Source organism: Cuculus canorus, chromosome 5, assembly GCF_017976375.1.
Source record: "Cuculus canorus isolate bCucCan1 chromosome 5, bCucCan1.pri, whole genome shotgun sequence".
NCBI classification, from domain to species: domain Eukaryota; kingdom Metazoa; phylum Chordata; class Aves; order Cuculiformes; family Cuculidae; genus Cuculus; species Cuculus canorus.
This window is the reverse complement of record NC_071405.1, coordinates 67,887,929-67,907,284: the sequence shown is the minus strand read 5'-3', so window position 1 is coordinate 67,907,284 and position 19,356 is coordinate 67,887,929. Positions and strand designations below refer to the sequence as shown.

Here is a 19,356-nt window from a genome sequence, read left to right as displayed (position 1 = left end):
AGCTCTAAGAAACAGCCAAGGCTCACTTGTAACCCTTTCCGAACTCCTCTAGAGAGAAAGGCTGCTGTGGCCACAGCTGCTCCCACAGAGCACCAGACTGCTGAGGTCCCCCATTCCTAGATGAGCCAGTAGCAGAGTCAACCTCCCCAGGGAGAGCTAAAGTGACAGCTACATCCACATTAACCCTCTGAATGCCACTCTGGAAAGTAGCTCTTAATGATGATTGGGAAGTTTAAATAAATGCAGGGGAAAGGGAGATCTGCTGGTCGCTTTGCAACATGAAATATCTGGAACCTACACAGGGTCTTATGAAGAGATCTAAGATCACGGATGGCTGGGGAGAGGTTATGAGTCAAGTAGTGCAAGACACTGAAATTTCTACTTGTTCTATACTGAATTAGATCTGTATCAGAACAGAAAACAGCATGTGACTTCCACCACAGCCAAAAATCCACTGGTAGCAGATGAACACAGGACGAGTTCACTGGTAAGGAAGAAGAAGAGAAAAAAAAGAATTGTATCAGTATGAACTGTCTATACCTGTCGCTCAGTTTTACATATACTGCAATAGTCAAAGAAAAACAACAGCATATTAATAAAAAAAAAAATCAGTGTTTAGCATGGTCAGAAGCCAGTAAAATATTATGTAAGTTATGAGTTATAAAATAAAGATACAATTCTGTTACTTACATAAAACCGGTGTTTTATTCCTATTTGATGTATTGTTTTCATTTCTTGCCATGTTTATAAAGACTGCCAGACGATTATTAGAGGGCTAAAAAGATACCCATTCAGAACTTGAAAAGAATAGAACTGTTTAGCTTAGAATAGACAAATGACAAGGAAGATGATAGAAACAGGGAATAAACAGTACAGAAAATAAATCAAGCATTTCTGTTTGTCTTCGTGTAATACAGGTACAGAGCCTTTTGACAAATTTGGGGGCGAGGGAAACATTTGCATAACATGTAACTCATCTGTGGAACTTGCTGCTACAGCTCAACAAGACTAGAGTTTTTCCAGAAAGTAAAAATACATGATTAACAAAAACATCCACACTAGATTATGTAGAACAGAACGTATCGTGAGAACTACAAGCCAGCAGTTAAGAGGTGGAAGCTAAAAGCAAGCTTCCTCTGCAGACAGGGAATTTCCCTGCTGCCCAGCAGAACATTCCCTCTGCTTCTGCTGGAGGTGGTCGTAGTTGCTCTGAAGCTCAGGATGAGAGAACGAGACAGATCAGCAGCCCAGTCCGGGATAGCAAATCCTATGTTCACATTAGGGCAAGATCAGTTTGTGGAGACAGATGAAATCAGCGAAACCAAAACCATTACTAAGTATTGGCTCAGGGGAAGATATGAAACCCGTCACTTCCCTCCGCTTACCAATATGGGCTTCTGGCTGGGAATAATGCGAAATATCCTTGTACCTTCTCTGAAAGGAAGTCATGCAGTCACAGAAAACTTCCTTCCTCAAATTTCAAGAGCTATTTGCACAAACCATAATTGCCTAAGGCCGGCAGACACAGGTAAAGCAGACGCTGCCCTTGTGCTCAGCTAGAGCCAGGCCAAGGGAGGTCCCAGGCCGCAGCTTCAGCAAAACCTCCTCGAAGTCAGCCGAGCGCTGAGGCCGCGGTGCCCCCTCTGCCCTGCCACGAGGCCCCAGCTCTCGCCTCCAGCACTGGCTCCTACGGTCTCCCTGCACGCGGCCCAAACCCCCTTCGCCTCTGGAAAGGGTCCTGTGATTAATCTCACTTATTACCTCGGAAAAGTAACAGCACGGCGGCTGCCAGCCAAGTCCGACTCAACAGCATCTGGGGAGCCGAGCTGCAGGGCCAGGCCTCAGACTGTCTGGGCAAGTCACGAGCTTTCCGCCTTTCCAATCCCGGAGGCTCCAGGCAGACAGAGCCAAGGCCTCGCTGTGGGAAGCAGGGATTCTTCAGCACTGTGCCAACCCATGGTGCTGAGGCTCAAGGCAATTTCCAAGCAGGATGGAGAGTAATTGGACCTGCCATCACAAGTTTCTTTCGTGTGACCAAAATACATATATAAAAGAAATTCAAGGCAAGCCATGTATTTCTGAAGTTTAAGTCAGCCAATTCACTCGCACAGTTAACAAATTGTCACCGATGACCCCAGGAGATGTGTTTAAAAAAAAATAAAAGGGGGTGGTAAGAGATTGCTGAGGCGGAGGAGGGCTGTCACAGGCACAAATACGCACGGACAGAGGAACAACGTGCACAAACTAAAGACAGGATGAGTTACAAGAATGTACAGCTACCCAGGCAGTACTTGTATCTTTCACTCGCCCTCCTCAAGCCTCCTCTAAGGCGGAGGGAGCACCAGACCAAACCCCAGATTCAGGGCTCTCAAAAATGTTGCTTCTCAAGGACTACAGGCAGAATCGGGGTAACAGAGCTGCTGAGGAGATGCGGACAATGGATCGGTCATGGCAAAATCACTCTTTACCCTCAATTACTCCTCCGCCTCGAATAAAGAAATTGAATTAATTTAGACATTAAGGTAAAGAGATAAAGGAAAAAAAAGAGAAGAGGACAAGCAGCATGAGGAGCAAAGAACAGACATGTGGCTATGGTAGCACTGAGCTGGATGCGCTGCTGGGCTGCTGCTGCTCTGGCACTTGTGTGCTGCTTCGCTAGGGAGGTGTTAAGGTCAGTGCAGTTTGCTCAAACTGAACTGAAGGCCTATTGTGTAGCCCTCAGTGCTTGCTGCTTTCTTTCTTTATTTCCTTCAGAGCCATCAGTGCAGCACAGTCTCCAAGTTAGTTTGCACCCAGAAGCTGTGCAAACAGACAGGCTCTGACCACTTGGCAAGCGCAGCACAAAGGGCAGCACTCAGGCAGCCTCTACCTTGCAAGAAACTGCAGGGACTTGAAACAAACGATTCGGAATAGAATAAAGTCACTATCAACTGTTAAGATGCAGAACTCCAAAGCAAGACATATGTAACAAAGAGAAATAGATTTTTTCTTACAAAAGTTTGGCTTTAGCTGCCAGGATCCCAGGGAATTCTCTCCTCCCTACTTCTAGCTGCAGGACAATATGTGGCCAGCTTGTTCCCACAGCCCCTACTGCAACATCCCCGCGCTGCTTCTGCCACGCTAAGCCCATCCTGGCCTAGCTCACCAGTCTTGAAAAAAGCAAGACTGTCCCCAACAACTGCTCTATCTTCTGTCATTGTCAGAATCACCCTGTACGCTAGCACGTCTCTTGGCTCTTCTAGGATCACTCTTCTCATAGCTCTTCAGAGCCTGACCAGTCAGAGTCCACGCTGGATTTCTTATTATCCATTCCATACCTTCAACATTTAAAAACAAAAACTGAGGAGACAATGAAGCCACTTTCCCTTTACGGCAAACACAGCAGCCTGCGCCTTTGTCACAAAGGAGCAAGAGCAGTGAACCACAATCAGCCGGTGACAGCTGTCTGGGGTCTTTCCAGCAAAACTCAAAGTTTCAGTGGAAATAGAGAAGCTGCTTACACCAGCACAGAACAAACCCTCAAAAGAGATCACAGACTCTCCTCACAAGTCCAAAGGATATCTATTTAGTACTATCAGAGCATTAACATCCAAAACCTAGAACATGTACCTCTAGCAGTAAATGAAACCAGCATAAAGCAGTAGTAAGCACTGGGTGGAGAAGGAGGATATAAAGCATCCACTATACATTTGAGGCTAAAGAAGGCCAGGGATTAAAAGAAGGTCCTGTGTCGTAAGATTGCCAGGGAATGAGGTACAGGGGTCTTAGTTTGTGCGCTGGGGTGTGCAAGAGTGCAATGTACAATCATTTTTCTGTGTAGAAATTTGAGGATACAAATACACACATAATTGCTATTAGAACAGGCACAGGAAAGTAATTTTTTGAAGCGCTATTGGATTTCCTGCATCCATATTGTTCAGCTGATTTGTATTTGAACAGTAAAGACATACAATGCGACCCAGAAGCACTAATGATGTGACAGCTCTATGTTGTGAATGGGCATGAAGTCTGACTCCTTCAAAATCTGCAGCCTTACTGCACATCAGATACTTCTAGAATTTCTAGACATGAGGTATACTGCCAGCCGTGTTACCGTAGCCAGAAGTCAGCCCAGGTACAACTCAGAACATCTCATCTCTTGTATGGCCCTTCAGGTTTCTTTGTCCGAGGCACAGTGAAAGTCTAAACCATCATTTGAGTGTGAACAGCGCCAATGATTATAAAAAGTGACAAAAATACATCTCAAAAGGCACCACAGTGCAGGTTTATAAAATAATGTTTTGACATATCCAGAACAGTTCTCTGCATATATTTTAAACTCAAGATATCCTTTGCTTTTCGGGGAGCAGACTACTGATTTGGCACCTCATCTCACATAGCCAAAAGTATTCAACAAAAAGAAGGGAGAATTTATTTCGAGAAACGCGTAGCTAAGTCAGTACTGGGAGAGTGGGAATTAAAGAAGTGGAAGATTTGCCCATAAGAACAGTCTGAATCCTATAGTCTGTGAGCATCAAAACAAACTTTTCAAACAAACAAACAGCAGCACTATAACGGCTTAGGTTTACCATAGAGCCACACAAAAACTGTAAGAACCGAGTTTCTGAGGCAGATGTTTGAACTGGAGCCAAGTTTAAGCCAGATAAGAGACCCATTTATAAAACATTTCCATCCTCGCTGAATTGTACAACTGATACTTCAGAACCTTAATGGAACAAAACAGGAAGCTTTTCTTCTGACAGTCATCCAGCTCTGAGCACAGGCTGACACCCATCAGATGACCCTCTAGGAGCTGCTTGCTCCAACGTAACAGATCAAGTAGCAAAAAAAGGCATTTACAATACAAGACAGTCACCTCCATATATCATGACCTTGATATTCCTTTTGGAATTCCCTCATTAAATAGAAGTTCACAGCCTAAGTAATTCAGCACTGCCTTAGGAATCTTTTTTTTTTTATTTTATTTTCCAGATTTCCATAAAACTTAACTCCCAGTATTCTGGCCATTTGATACAAGCAGCCAAGAAGATAAAGTAATTCAATAAAGGGACTGAAGACATATTTCTGTCTCTGAGGGTAGTCACAGAGCAGCTGAAGTAACGAAAGACCAAATAGTTCCCAAAAGGTCTGAAGACAAAATCTTATACCAGCTGTGACCAGACAATTCTGAAGTACTTTTGTGTGGCCTCACAAAATAAAACAGAATTTCTAAAGGCATTCAACTATGCATACAATGTAGATGAGGCACAGCCCTGGATGTCATTCAGAGTGGAGTTTTGGGCATCAAACGTCAGGTTCTCAGGTCTAAAGGTAACATAGAAATGAAGTGGTTTCCAAGCAACGTGGTAATTACAGCAGCTTCTGCAGAGTTCTGCAACAGAAGATTTTGACCATGAGTAATCCTCTTCCAGCTATGTCTTGGGTCCATGCAGAGGTGCAAGCAGAGGAAGGAACAGAAGCTCTAGGACAGCCTGCACTCCGCTGTGCTCTCCAGCTCTGTAGGAGGGTAAGGCAGTTTACACCTGTTGGATAGGTTCTTTATTTGGATTAGGTAATAGCCTGCCTGGCGGGGCTCCAAGAGCAGTATCACCATCACCTCTCTCAATAACTCTAAACCCCAGAGGCAAACATTGTGCTGGAACAGAATCAGGCCAAGAATACATTTCTTGCATTCCTCCTCTTTAGGCAGGACAAAAAGCAGCGACTGATGAAATAAGAACAATTTTACTTGAGCTTTCCAAATCTCATTCCAATCCTCCTATTAAAGGACCCATTTGGGAAAGGATGAACACTCAGGTCACATGCTTTCTGCGCTGTCTCTGCCTCTCTCATCTCACTCCATTTTCCAGGAGTCTTCAGGCACCAATGACAAGAATCGGGATTTTCAAGTCTACAGTGCTTTCCAGTCCTAAACTCATCTGCTGGAGAAGCACTGCCTCATTCTATTATAAAAGACAAAAACTAAGGCTTAGGTAAAGTAATAAGCAATATTTACGGAAGCAGCAAGGGAAGAACTCAGATCTTCAGCAGTTTTGGGCCTGTACTCAGCCTACTCTACTGCAGCAAGCTCACCCTGCTCTTAACTTCCAAAATCAAGAACCCTTGGGGTAAGTCTTGCTGCTCTTTCAAGCCCAAGAAGAATAGTTTTACTACAGAATTACAGTACTCTGCTCTGAGTCCCATAAGTATATCAGCAATAAATATAAATTCCAATACCCAAAATTAAATAAGAACATAAAGAAGTTATCAGAAAACAAAACTTTTACAAATACTGCAAGATACTGCTCTATCCTTGAACAATCTAAACTTGATATTCAAGGCAAAAGCATGAAGATGAGGCCTTAGCGGAGAATTTCTGCAGTATCAGGCATACATTTGCATTCTGCATATATGTCTCAAAATCTAAACTTACAGACGCAGGGATGAGAAATGATCAAAAAGAAGCACTTCCCTTTCATTCTACACGTTCATCCATGCCCTTACTTCACCATGAACTTGCCAGCTCTGGGAACATAACTCTGTTTTCATAGATCTAATTTCTAGGATAGTTCCAGAGGAGAACCAGTATCAAGCTCTTAGATGTTAACTTCAAAGCAAGAAGACAGACAAAAACTACGAATTAGCTTCTGAGTGCATTGCATTCTTCAAAAAGCTGCAGCAGGAATTTTAACTTACCTGACTGCTGAAGACACAGATCTTTTATCAGCTTTATGAGTGTCTGACTGAACAGCCCACAATGACCCTCTTTTGTTGACTGGTGATTGATAGCTCTGTGGGGAAGCTGCATTCCCCTTGCTTATAGCTCCACTTGCCAAGTTCAGGTTTGTTAACTAAAAAGGGTTAAAGAAAAAAGAGAGACATCAGCAACAATTAAAAATCAAATAAAGAGCAAAAGGTGTCACTAAGTAAACTCGACAGAATATGTACTAAGAGAAGTAAGACTGCTAGAGAAGGGGAACCTTCGATGTAGAAAAACTATGCTAGTTGCACAAATTAGTGGGAGAGATGACACTGACAGCCACCATGCCCAAGAGGAATTCCAGTATCAGCATTAAATCTATAAACCTTCCATTCACAGAAGTACAAAGGAGGAAAACGACAAAAATGGGGCAAAAAACCTGTAGTAGGAAAGCAACACGTTCTTTCCATGTGAAAAACTAACTCTGCATGCATAACCAAGAGCTAAAAGCTCATATTGCACTAAGTGAGACCAGAGTGTCTGCCTAGTCATCATGAGCTGTATCACTAAGCCACCCACACGCATCTGTCCCGTCTACCCTTCCCTATGCATAAGTACAGGCATAAACCAACAGCAAATGTATCTTGGCTATAAAATTCAAACCCAAACTCTACCATACATGAAAGAAACTTCTTACCCAGCTACTTCCAAACTGTTGACGCAAGTAAATACTCTAGTTAACAATAGCCTAATATAATGTTAAGCGTATGTTTGTTATATCAAGCACTAAAGACATTATGCATTTTTAAACACAAAATGTTTTCCACTGTTTCCTTCTCCGAGCATGCTTTTTGTGTCGCTTACCTTCTTGAAATATCAAACATGGCAGACGCTATCTATTGGTTTATTGAAGAGAACCTAAATGCATAACATAACGGTATCTACTACAGCAGTGTAAGCAGCATTAGGTCACTTTTGAGAAAACAAAATCAAAACCAAAAACATTTTACGAAGGTTACAAAACATCAAATTTTGCAAAGCTAAGATTCCCAGTCAGGCACTGCCAGAATTACATGATCACATGTTGCTTTTTAGGAGCACAGAACAGACACAGTTCTACAACAAGATGAAGGTTATAACGCAAGCAAGACTTACCTGACTGCTCCTGTGGTATCTGGAAGGTGCATAGCCAATTGACACAGATAGACTTAACAACTAGCCCTGCATCTGCTCTAGATCTCAAAAGCTCACACTTTAAGTCACTTAGGTATGACTAAACTTAAGCATAGCTCGTGAATTCTCAGCTTTGGTATCTCAACATTGCTCTTTTACCAGAATGTGTGCGCTATTACTCCAGGAAGTACCCACCATCTTCATTACAATACACAACACTCATACCTACAACAGACTTGTGAAGAACTGCAGACTTTGTGTTTTCGGACTGAACTCTGGAAAGTGAACTAACACCGCAACTGCAACACAGCAGATGGCCACTCCTTCTGTGGTTCAGTTGTACAAGCCATAAAGGCGTTTCTTAAATTCAGGAATCTTAACTCCTACTTCAGGTTGTGGACAAGATTAAATTATAGTGGTTATGCACAAGGCTTCTGCCCACTTCTCCAAAAACAACCACTCTCATCTCGCCTCTTCTCAGCTCCATCCTTTCCCATTCTTGCCCCTTGTATCTTTGTCATTATTCTCACTTAGTCAGTCCCAACTTCCACATTTCAGGTGTCATTCTCCTTATTCTGCTCAGTCCAGTTTCATTCTTACAGACTGCCAGCACTGGCCTCTCCACTATTTCTGGCCCCTAAGCTACACAATTTCAGGCCCGGAACTTTCCACAGGAGTAGTCATTTGATCTGTCTTCCCGCACTTCCATTCTTAGTTTCTCTTCCAGTTGCTCCCATGCTCTACACCCAAGTGACTGCAGTTTCGCTCCCCTCCTCAGCTCACTCCTTTTGCTGTCTGCTTTGTTCACCCAGACTCTGAATTTGGGCTCCTCATCGGGCCACGTTTACCACACTGCCATTCCTCTCCTTTACCCAGGATGATTCTCTGTGTCCCCTCCCAAATGATGTCCAAGTGCAAATTTCATCACCTACTTGTCCCAGCTGTTCTTCACCCCCGGCAGAATTACCGCTCAGGTACCTCTGAGTATATTTCACCTGAAGCTTTTCAGATGGTTACCGTGCAATCAAGCTTAGAAAAAAACTTAAATTCCAAATTGCTATTCCAAAGCACAGGAAACCCAGAGATTTAAAAGAAAAGTTCTGTAGATATTAAAATGCACAATATATATATATATTTTAATCCAGCCTTGGTTTTAGCCTTGCCTGAAGCTCAACATCAACCACAGAAAACATGAGTTCAAATGGATTAATTTTCAGAACATTACAAGCAATTTAAAACAAGGTCTCACAGTGGAATATACCGGGCAAGCTTAGCAGTGGGCAGTGCATCTTACATGGAAAACAGCATTAGGTGTCATCTGGGTGCCTCTACCTCACCCTTAAATGTTGTTGTCTTCTGAGGAATTTAATTGAAATTTAAAGCATTTTTTTAATTGGAACAAAAGAAAACTGCAAATTCGGTTTAGTTCTTATTGTGCCAGGCACTATACAAACACCTAACAATGACAATTCCTGGCCACAAAGAGTTTATTGTCTGAAAAGAAACAACAATGGCAAATGAGGCAAACACAGAGGCAAACATGGTAAATGAAGCAGGATATACACAATTCTTAGCCTGTCAGCAACAGCGATCACAGCTTTGCAAACACATCCAATGTATGAAATGAAGATGACTTTATCCAATTCTCTCTCCTCATACCAAGACGCATTTAGTCTGATTAATTACCACCTCACCCCTTCTCTATTAATGCAATATGTTTTCCACTCTAATACTGTATCATTGTTTATTTAAATGCTGTCTTTCTAAGGAAAGCAAATAGCTTAACGTGGGTAGCAGGGACATTTCCCACATTCCAGACAGACAGGTGTTTAAACTACTGCAGGATTAACCCCTGATAGAATGGTATTCTTCCCTTTATAGAGGCAAATACTTAGTAGAAAATCAGTTATTACTTTGGCTTAAAAGAAAATAACGGATAGCACTTGGACCAAAGCAAATACCAAAATCTCCAGGAAGAATAGCTTGCAGCTTCAGAAATTGTGGTAGCGGGAAAGAAAACACTACAATACTACTATCCCAAAACCACTACCTCCAAAAAAAACCCAAACCGACCAACTTACCAAGAAAGGTGGCGGTTATTGGTGTATATCTACAAGAATAAAGTTAGTTTTCACTTTGAGTTGTACCAAGATTGGTTCAAACTCTCCTACTTTGTAAAATTTCTGGTTTTAACTAGCCCGAGGGACTTCAAAATATTTTTTTTTCTGACACTGACAGTATAACAGGAGATCTGCGTGTGCTGCGCTGCATCAAGCACCTCTATTTTCAAATATCTCTCCTCACATCATCATGTTCTCTGTGGAGTTCGTAGAAGGCAAGATAACACACAGCTACAATCTCTCATTACAGAATGACTTAAAGTTTTGCCACAATTTTTAAACTGTTGGGGACAGCAAAAAGGTTACTAGCTGAAAGGAATACGCTGAGTGAAGAATGCAATGGTATAGTAAATTCTTAAAAGCTCCTATGGAAGGGGAGAGCCCACATGATGTACTTCTATTTATTATCTAACATCAAAAAATAGAGGAGTGAAGAACAGGTAAGCTGTCACAACCGTAACGATAAATAGAGCCTTGTGTTAGAAGCCCTGACAGCACATATATGTACTGTCATATTTAGTCTGATACAATACTAATAAGCCAAAAAGACAAGTCATAGCATAATGCCAAAATATCTTTTTTTTTTCCCAAATTTTAATCCTTATAAGGCAAGTTTATACTTCTTGACAGCAGAGACACCAGCTGAAAAGAACTGGTCTCCGCAGTCTTGCTTTATACAGAGTAACTTATTTCTGACTAAATTTGAGATTGAAGGCAAGGTCACAAGACAGAAAGATACCTGAAAGTGCTGCATATAAGAACTGGGCATTTGGGTTTTGTTAACTTGCTTTATAATTTAAATAGGAAATAGGAAATCTCCAAATAGGGATAGGAAGAAAGAAAAATCCAGGACAAAATTTGTTTCTAATGAATAGCATCGTACAGACAAAGACCCATTGTACAGTACCTTTAAGAAATCACAAACAAGAATCAGAAGAGGAGCTTAATATCTTTCACATTTCTGATCGGCATTATACTATTCTTTTAATATTTTCCAATTACCATATTCAGGAACATTTTGTGTATAATAAAGTGAGTATTTTAATTTTGATCTTGTCTAATACTTCAAACAAGCTACAGCAGCAAATGTTAACCATGGGGGAAAAAAAACCCACAGTGCTGCAGATCAGCCTCCACAGGTTCAGGAAAAGCCTCCTAAAAGGCTTGAGTGTTTCTCTTTCAAGTTTGCAGGAGTCAACCAGGGTGAACAGGGACACATCATCACTAGAAGCTGTTACTCTGCCCCTCTTGGCAGAGAGCAGAAAAGTGACTTAAATTTTCATTACCAACATCCTGAACAGCAGATCCTGTGTTTCAGTGGTCAATGCGTTACAACGCTGAGCAAGCTGTGCGCTACAAAAAATACGTACTTGTCCCTCCCCAGCCGACCCTTGTAGCATTTTTCTGCCAGAGGCCACTCGCATCCTCTTGCCTATAAAGCGCTGGGGGACTGGAGATCTACAAAGTCTAAAGACTATTTCTCTCACTTGGAGCAACACATCTCCTGCAGTTCACACATCTCACATTTCTGTGTGGATCTTTCCAATTCGTGAAGAGGAAAAAGGATCCAGATTTCGAGACATATTTCAAAGATCAAGAGTAAGAGATAAGCCAAAACAACGCAGTCATCGTAGGCATACTTTGTCTCTTCCAAAAAACCTTCAATGTGATAAAAAGTCTGAAATAGGAGGTGACCCAATGCCACAATGTTGTTGGCACAATGTACTCTGTAAAGAAGTTACAAAAAAGTATATATAACACCAAAATTTCACTGAGAAACTTTTTCCTTCTAAGACAGATTGGGCAGGTATCATGGTAAGACACACATAAGGTCACCAGGCCTCTACTTTATCACCAGAATCTTTAGGCTTTGATGCCTCAGACAGGACAAGATGACACTATACAAGGTCACAGAAAGAAGCATTTCAAAATGCGCAGTGTCTTATCCTTCGTAATATCTTTCCCTTTGCCTTCTGATCTATTTTTTCCCGTGTGCTTCAAGGCCCCTCAGTCATTCCCAGATTTTCCATTTTATTACTTATCATTCATCCAGCAATGCTATCTTTACCTAATAACTTATAAAATAAATGTTTCTTTTCTTCTATTACCTGCCTTCCACAGTCACTGCCTTTGCACCTGCACCAAGCCTTGCTCAGACTCACATACCCCTAAGGCTTTTGAGATCAGTGAAATATTTATACTCCAGGAATAGAGGAGAAGAGCAAACAACTTGCCATTTAAAATTTTTTTTACAAAGGATTTAGCTGCATTCTTTCAGTTATATTTTTCTTCTTTCAGGTTCAGAGATGACTATGACTAAATGCTATGACAATATTTATATTCGCTGTTATTCTGTCCTCTCCTCAGTCTGTAAGTTGCATTTTCTTGGCTTCACCTCAGAGCTCCCATGTACAGCTGTGATTAAGCACGGGCGAGCATGACTTGGTCTAACAGAGCACTGAGGTCTTCCAGTACTATTGGAAACAGTCCACTTGCCTTCCTTAATGCACTAAGATACTGGAATCCAACACGCCATCCCAGTGAGGGAAACATCACAGGATCTTATACTGCCTCTTTCCTTCAGAGGCAAAGGAAACCCCAAGCCATAAATCTCTAGTGTGCACACACACACACACGCGCTTCCACTCTCTGAACAACGGCACAAAATATACCTACTACAAATTCCTCGAAGAAACTGTAATACAAACAAATTTTTCTAGCATCACCTTTTTGTTACCCAACCAGCTTGCTGACCACACCCCGCACCAAACCACCTTCAGTTTGTGTACAGATTCGAATTTGCAGGAGCAACCAGCCAGAAGAAGGGAAGAACTGAGGCTAACAGACTAGGAAGTGTGAAATCTGTGTGTGTACCAAGGCTGATTTGGCCAAAGGCCTGTGACATTCCTTCTCTGCTCGCTGAGCTTACCAGCTTACAGGATATACATATGCATACAGAGCACAAGTGTTCCAGTCTCCAGAAAATGTTCCAGACAAAGACCTGCCAGAGACATTCCTGGGAAATCTGACAAACTTGCAAATTCTTTGTAGTATTTCCAGCTTATGCATCTATTTAACAAATCAAAAAAAAAGAAAAAAAAACAAAAAAAAGCAGTTATTGCTGCTGCTGTGGATAGCTGAACTCCCCTCTTCCTTCTCCTGAAAAAGTCAAGCTTTCATTTCGACACTGCCTCAAAACTTCCCAACGGGAGTGATTTTGATAAGGCACGGTCCTGCCAAACATTTGATGATCAGGGTGTAATCTTTCCCACAACACAAGTTCTCGCTGCTCAGCCTGGCCCACTTAGTGACTCTGCAGATGTTGCTGCATCATAACAAAAGCCTCTTTTCCTATTCCCTTTGGGACCTCAGAGCAAAAGGGGTTCAATTTGAGCACCACAGAAACTACATTGATTTTTTCACTTCCTACAACCTCTGAGACCAGTCATAATACTGCTGATGCTACAACTCAGTAGTGTTAAAAGTAATTCCAGCTCCTGTGTGAACAGCCGGGGGACAAGGAGGAAAAGGGGCCCTGCAGCCGTGCAGAGCTGTACGAGAGAGGAAAGAAAAATGTCCCTCAGACTTCATCTCCTGGTTTCTTGCTCCTCTTCCTAGTTAACCGAGAGATGCCTTTTTCCTTGACACCTCCCTGCCTCTCCATCGGTGGAAGGCTAAAAGCCAACCAAAGAGTTACATAAGGAAAATAAATCTGATCAAGACTCAGATAAAGTGGGTTGAGTCAAAGGAAAGGACTAACACTGACAAACATCCTCTAGCGGGGAATGATCCCCATCAAATTTCTGCAAACATCTGCTGCACCCTGAGTGTCATTGGGTTTTTTTTGCAGTCCCCACGTTGCACTGCTCAGGTCTAGAACCAAGAGAGCTGACGCCCACTGGGACCAGTCCAGTGTATTTTGGCACACGTGGCAGTTTGCTTTGCAGCACTTCTCTGCTGAGGACCCGGCGGCCCAGGGTACCCCACTGTGCAATTCAGAAGGGGTAGCAGTGGTGGGGGGTCAAATACTGTTGCAACTGACATCAAGCTGAAATTCACTATTTTGAGATTCCTGTGCATATTATTCCCACAAGGTTACTCTGGGGCACCGTAAGTTGCCCACTCCAGTTCTTCCTCACTCCCTCTTCTCTGCCCGAACGTTTAGTAAACTCCTCTGCTTCTTGCTAATTTCCATCTTCTGTCCAAATGAAAAATTCAGAATGAGAAAAATGCCCCATCCTCCTATGGATCTGTCAGCATTTTTGCAGGAATCCTTGCTGCTGGATCTCGGGCACTGCCTGGCTGCATAGAGGAGATGGAGGCAGCTCGACATAGCCTTTGCCTGGGTGGTCTGATGTTATCCCTGTGATTAAACTCCCTGGCTCAAAGAATTGGAGCTATTCCTAATGATAGCTGGGTCCTGAAATCTCACACTCTCCCTCACACAGAGGGGCAGAGCTCCCACCAGGCTTCCCCTCCTCCTTCTCTTCCTCCTCCTCAAGGTAAAGTTGGCCAATTCAACACATTCTTCAGATCACCAGCATTAACTACAAAGTACTACAGCCTGGTAGATATCAGCTGCAGCCCCCCTCACATCAGCCAGTGATAGGGACCTCACACAGATCCAGCACTGCAGCAGAAATCCTTCTTTTTACCTTACAGCACATTTCAGAGAGAAGTAGCATGCTCTTCACAAAGAAAAACCACATGCCTCTCCAGGATCCAGCCACCTGGCTCTGGATCTACACACATGGTGTGCATTTAAACATCCTCCCTGTAGGAAGCCCTGCAATACAAGCGCACGGACATACGTTAAACACACATGAAATAACTTTAGGATTAATGTCTGGTAAGGAATATAGCAGAGGGAAAAGTAGTCTGGATTATTTTGGTCACAGCCTTCATCTATCTATCCATCAGGAAAGGCCAACGTCTAAACAGTGGGTACAGATTAAAAGCACTTCCGGACAGCTGAACACAGAGAACACAGTAGCTACTAAGGTCCCTATACCACAAACCGAGGCATGAAAAGCAATTAAATTCCTGTACTATGAAAAGGGCTTACTGAACTGCATCTCTGGGCTTCATTCCCCATCTTCCAACTGAGGTGTCTGCCTCGATTCTCCAACAGGACTGTCCCTACCTTAGGTTCCTGCCAGGCAATGGGCAAACTGAAGGAGAGAATTTCAGGACAGCTGAAAAACTGAGCATCGCTAACACGGACAACATCACAGGTGAACCACTACGCTACACATACGGATATCACCACTCTAAAAACAATTAGCAAGCATTTGCATGCCATAACTGGAGAAACTGCTGATTTCAGCTACTGGTTTCCTCTCCCGTGTCTCTTACAAAGGAAATATTTAGCTTGACTGCAGTAAACAATGTAGCAGAGAAAAATACATAAATATGGAAAGAGCAGCATAGCACACTCAGTATTAAAGAGACAACTTCAGTTCAGAGCTATGGCCCAGCCAACTCGCTATCCTGCCTGACTTATTCCAGAAGACGGAAGTTTTTTAGTTTCCATGCATCTAACAAACATATTGATAAGGAAAATTGTTAACCCTGTGTGTTAAAACTCAGGGATCTATTGTTCACAAAACACACATCTTTCTGCCAGAAGTAACTGTTAAGCTTTCTGCCTTAATGGTATCCTGCTGCAGGAAGCCTCATTCAGGTACGTATATTCAGTGACAATAACTACTCACTTTTATTATCAGGATTTACTCTGAGGTGTTCCTACTAAACCAAATATATTCCTCTTTTTATGGGAAACATGAATAAAATCAACTTTATTTACTTTGCAATCCACTGCTCTGTACAATTTCTTCATATTTATTTCCTCCCTAAACAAACTTAATATTTTCACTTCCTCATTGAAAATGCACTTTGCAGTTAATTGTTATAGTTATTTATTTGTGAATCCCAGTTATTTTCCCTGAATTCGCTTCAGGAATGGCAACCAGAACTGACAACAGTTTTTTGAGGGAAGGCATATAATTGATGCTCACATAATTAAATACTATTTCCTAACCTTCTCCTTAAACATACTAACAATTTGTTTGTTTCCTTTACTACCCAACTATGTTTCTCCAGTGAGCTTCCCAGAACAACACTATTTTTTTCTTCCCTAAATGATTAAAGCTTATCACTTTAAGTGCTTAACATTATTGCTTGTCATGTTATCAGTTATTTGTAAACACTGAACTTAATTTGCTGTTGTGTTGCCCAGTTAATGCAGCTGTTAAATTCCTCTTACCTATTTTCATAGTAACCAACAAAAGAATACAGACGTACGGACAAATTCCCAGGAGGGAGGATCAAGCCGAAGTTTACAGCACACACATAACTTCACAGTAATTTAACATCTGGACACCTGCAGCCCATATTTTACAGAAGGTGGCAAGAAGTTACCTCATGTGGTAACCATGAGCTGCACAAGCATGTGTTCACATGGATGAACACTACAGAGCAGTTAATCTACTGTAAATTCACACCCCATATTACCTTGTAATAACTTGCTTTTATATTCATTCTTTAGGTAATAATATGCCAGTCATTATGAATCTCCTCCTTTCAAATCTTTAATTTTACACTCCATATAGTGCATTCTGTATCTTCAGTTATATACTTACTGTACATCAAGCTGGCTACGTATTTTTTTGTTTGCTCTCTGTCTGTTCTTGATCTTTAACAAAACCTTACCTCTCACCCTACAGCCAGCTGACCTGCTCAACAGTCCTTGCTGAAAACTTGTCAAAAGCTTTCAAAATGAAAGTTTGAACAACAAGAACCCATTCTACTAGATGCAATTTTCCTCAGTTCAAAGAATTCCAATAGATCAAGACATAGGTTGGGTGTTTGGGGGATTATTTTTGTCTGAATTATGTTTATCTGAATGAACTGGAACTCTATATCTGCCAGTGGAACGAAACTCATTGCTTCAATTTACAGGAAACTTTAGGTTCCTTATTACACATAAGCACATTTGTTGCCTTTCTGTCCTCTAAACCAGTTTAACACTGACCGTACCTTCCAGTAGAAACTCTGTTATTTCACTGTTGTGTTCCTGCACTCCTAAATGTATGACATCCACCCAGAGAAGTCTCATAAAGCATTTTTGCCTATTTTTTCTCTTAGGAGCTTAACTTCATTACTTGGAAAGAAAATGTACCTCCTTTGCATCCGTTATAGTGAAAAATAATATGAAAAAATTATTAAATACATTTAATGCCCATATCCTCAAATATTTGTTGCTACAGATCTAGACCTGCTGAATTAATAAATTAATCCATAAACAGCATATTTATAGAAATCTGATTTCCTGTGGTATCCCCACATGTCCTCCTGGTCAATGACCATATCATTCACAAATCTACTACCTAAATGTCTTCGAGATCTTTCCTCCCTGTGTCCGCCTAACATAGAAGCAAGCAGCAGCATATGTTACCACTAGTTCTGAATTAGCACCCTGTTCACTGCTAATTAACACATGCATTCTGACTGGCTAGGCAGCAGATTATGGTGAACTCCACTTGACTTTAGCCCTGGACTGAAACACTGTCAAGGGCCTCGCGCCTCTATGTACGTAACATTTTTCACATAACAGGTAAGAATGTACTATCTTCAAGACTAAATCAGTTGAAACTTGGGGAATTTGGACAGTGGCTTTCTCCTTACTCATTTTCTTATGACTTTCTTATTCCTTACATATTTGCCAGCTCTGTTCCACTCCCTTATATATATAACAGAAATCAATTTTCATGAGATTTGCTCCATCCAGCATGTTTCAGCACAGCGCAGGGCGATACAAAAGCCTGTAACAGATTTTCCTGTTGTCACAGAGGCTCTGGCTTTACTGCTCACGTACCTGCTGTGTAAGGAGACTGATGTGGCTCAGTGGGGGAGACTGACAGGCCGCTTGCTTTTCTGCCAGCTGCTGCAGTTCTGCTGCTATCGCACTGAGGCTGCAACCTTTGCCCTGGGAAGAAGGATCTTCTGCATCTTTGTGCATCTTGGCTGAGCCCACACGCTGCCCACTTGGACTGCGATGGCACAAACCTATCAAACAAACATTTGGACATGTTTAGTGACCAATACGTCAGACTCTCTCAGACTGCTGATCCCATAGACACAAAAGCAGGTATGATACTTTCTGCACATTCCAGGGAGAATAAAGCCTCCTAATTCTACATGGGTGTTGCCTATATGAGCTTTTGTCAATTCTAAACTCATATTCGCCATCATAATGTCATCTAATGGCACTCTCTTACAGAGAATATTGGCTGCTATTACCTAAGCTAAATCTATAATGTTTTTTCGAAAAAAGAAATGGATCATCCTAAATAAGCTAATCAGCTGGGAAGTCAGATTTATTCTAATGCTGAAAGGTTGTCATATATACATAGCAACCCTAGTGAACACGTGCTGACCCTGACACATAACCTAAAGCAAGCATCATTAAAAAGACACACACACACACACACATATATATATATAAAAAAAATCAGGACTGCAGCTGTTGGCCCATGTGTGGTTCCCAAATCTTTCCCAATGGATTACAGTCTGCATCCATAAATTACTACAGTTTCTTCTACCCTTCAGACTCCTTACACTCTAAAGTGCATCGTTCAACTGTGTTCTACCATAGAACGGTAAATGAGAAGTCTCTGAACCTTGTTTTTAAGATACTCCTGGATTAGGCGGTGCTGAAAGGTCCTGGAAAATGAGATGCAGTAAAGATGCATTCAGATACTTTTTTTTTTTTTTTTTTTGAGGTCTTGACACGCCTTTAAATATTCAACAATTATGAGGTTTCATTAAAGGATTTCTCTGCGTGATAAACACAGAACTAACAACAGCACATAGACTGAGGCAGGCCTTCTGCTAACCAAAACTACATTGAAATCACTAATGATAAATACGAGATGAGTAGCACAATCAAGTGAAAATTTACAGTACTTCATTTTCCAGCTCTTTTCAAACAAGTTCAAAGGCAGAGTTCAGAATCCAAGGCTTTGAAGAGTCCTATTGCTCTCGACAACTACCTAAAAGGAGGTTGTAGTGAGGTGGGTGCTGGTCTTTTCTCCCAAGTAGCAAGCGATAGGATGAGAGGAAATGGCCTCAAGTTGCACCAAGGGAGGTTTAGACTGGATGTTAGGGAAGATTTCTTCACAGAAAGGGTTGTCAAGCATCGGAAAAGGCTGCTCAGACACAGCACTTCGGGACATGGTTTAGTAGTGGACTTGGTAATGTTAGACTAATGGTTGGACTTGACGATCTTAAGGATCTTATCCTATCCAAATGAATCTGTGATGCCCTGTTCTTCTGCTCAATAAAAGGGCATCTTCAGCAAACAAAGGCTGCTTCCTGCACTCC

At 41.8% G+C, this 19,356-nt stretch overlaps 1 protein-coding gene across 9 annotated transcripts in view; it reads right to left on the bottom strand.

The window, feature by feature from the left end:
- The window catches only part of TTLL5 (tubulin tyrosine ligase like 5), a 127,817-nt gene that overhangs the window by 48,555 nt on the left and 59,906 nt on the right, over window positions 1-19,356 (bottom strand). For 7 of the 9 annotated variants that reach the window (XR_008449999.1, XR_008449998.1, XR_008450000.1 and 4 more), the window contains 2 exons: window positions 17,849-18,039; window positions 6,676-6,830 (listed from right to left, as the gene is read on the bottom strand). Coding sequence is in view for 5 of the 9 variants with exons in the window: in XM_009563631.2 (XP_009561926.2) it covers window positions 6,676-6,830; window positions 17,849-18,039 (346 nt within the window). In the remaining 4 variants the exon portion in view is untranslated. Of the gene's footprint in view, window positions 1-5,062; window positions 5,497-6,675; window positions 6,831-17,848; window positions 18,040-19,356 lie in introns of those variants that run through there. The other 2 variants (XM_054067676.1, XM_054067679.1) reach the window with 2 other exon arrangements.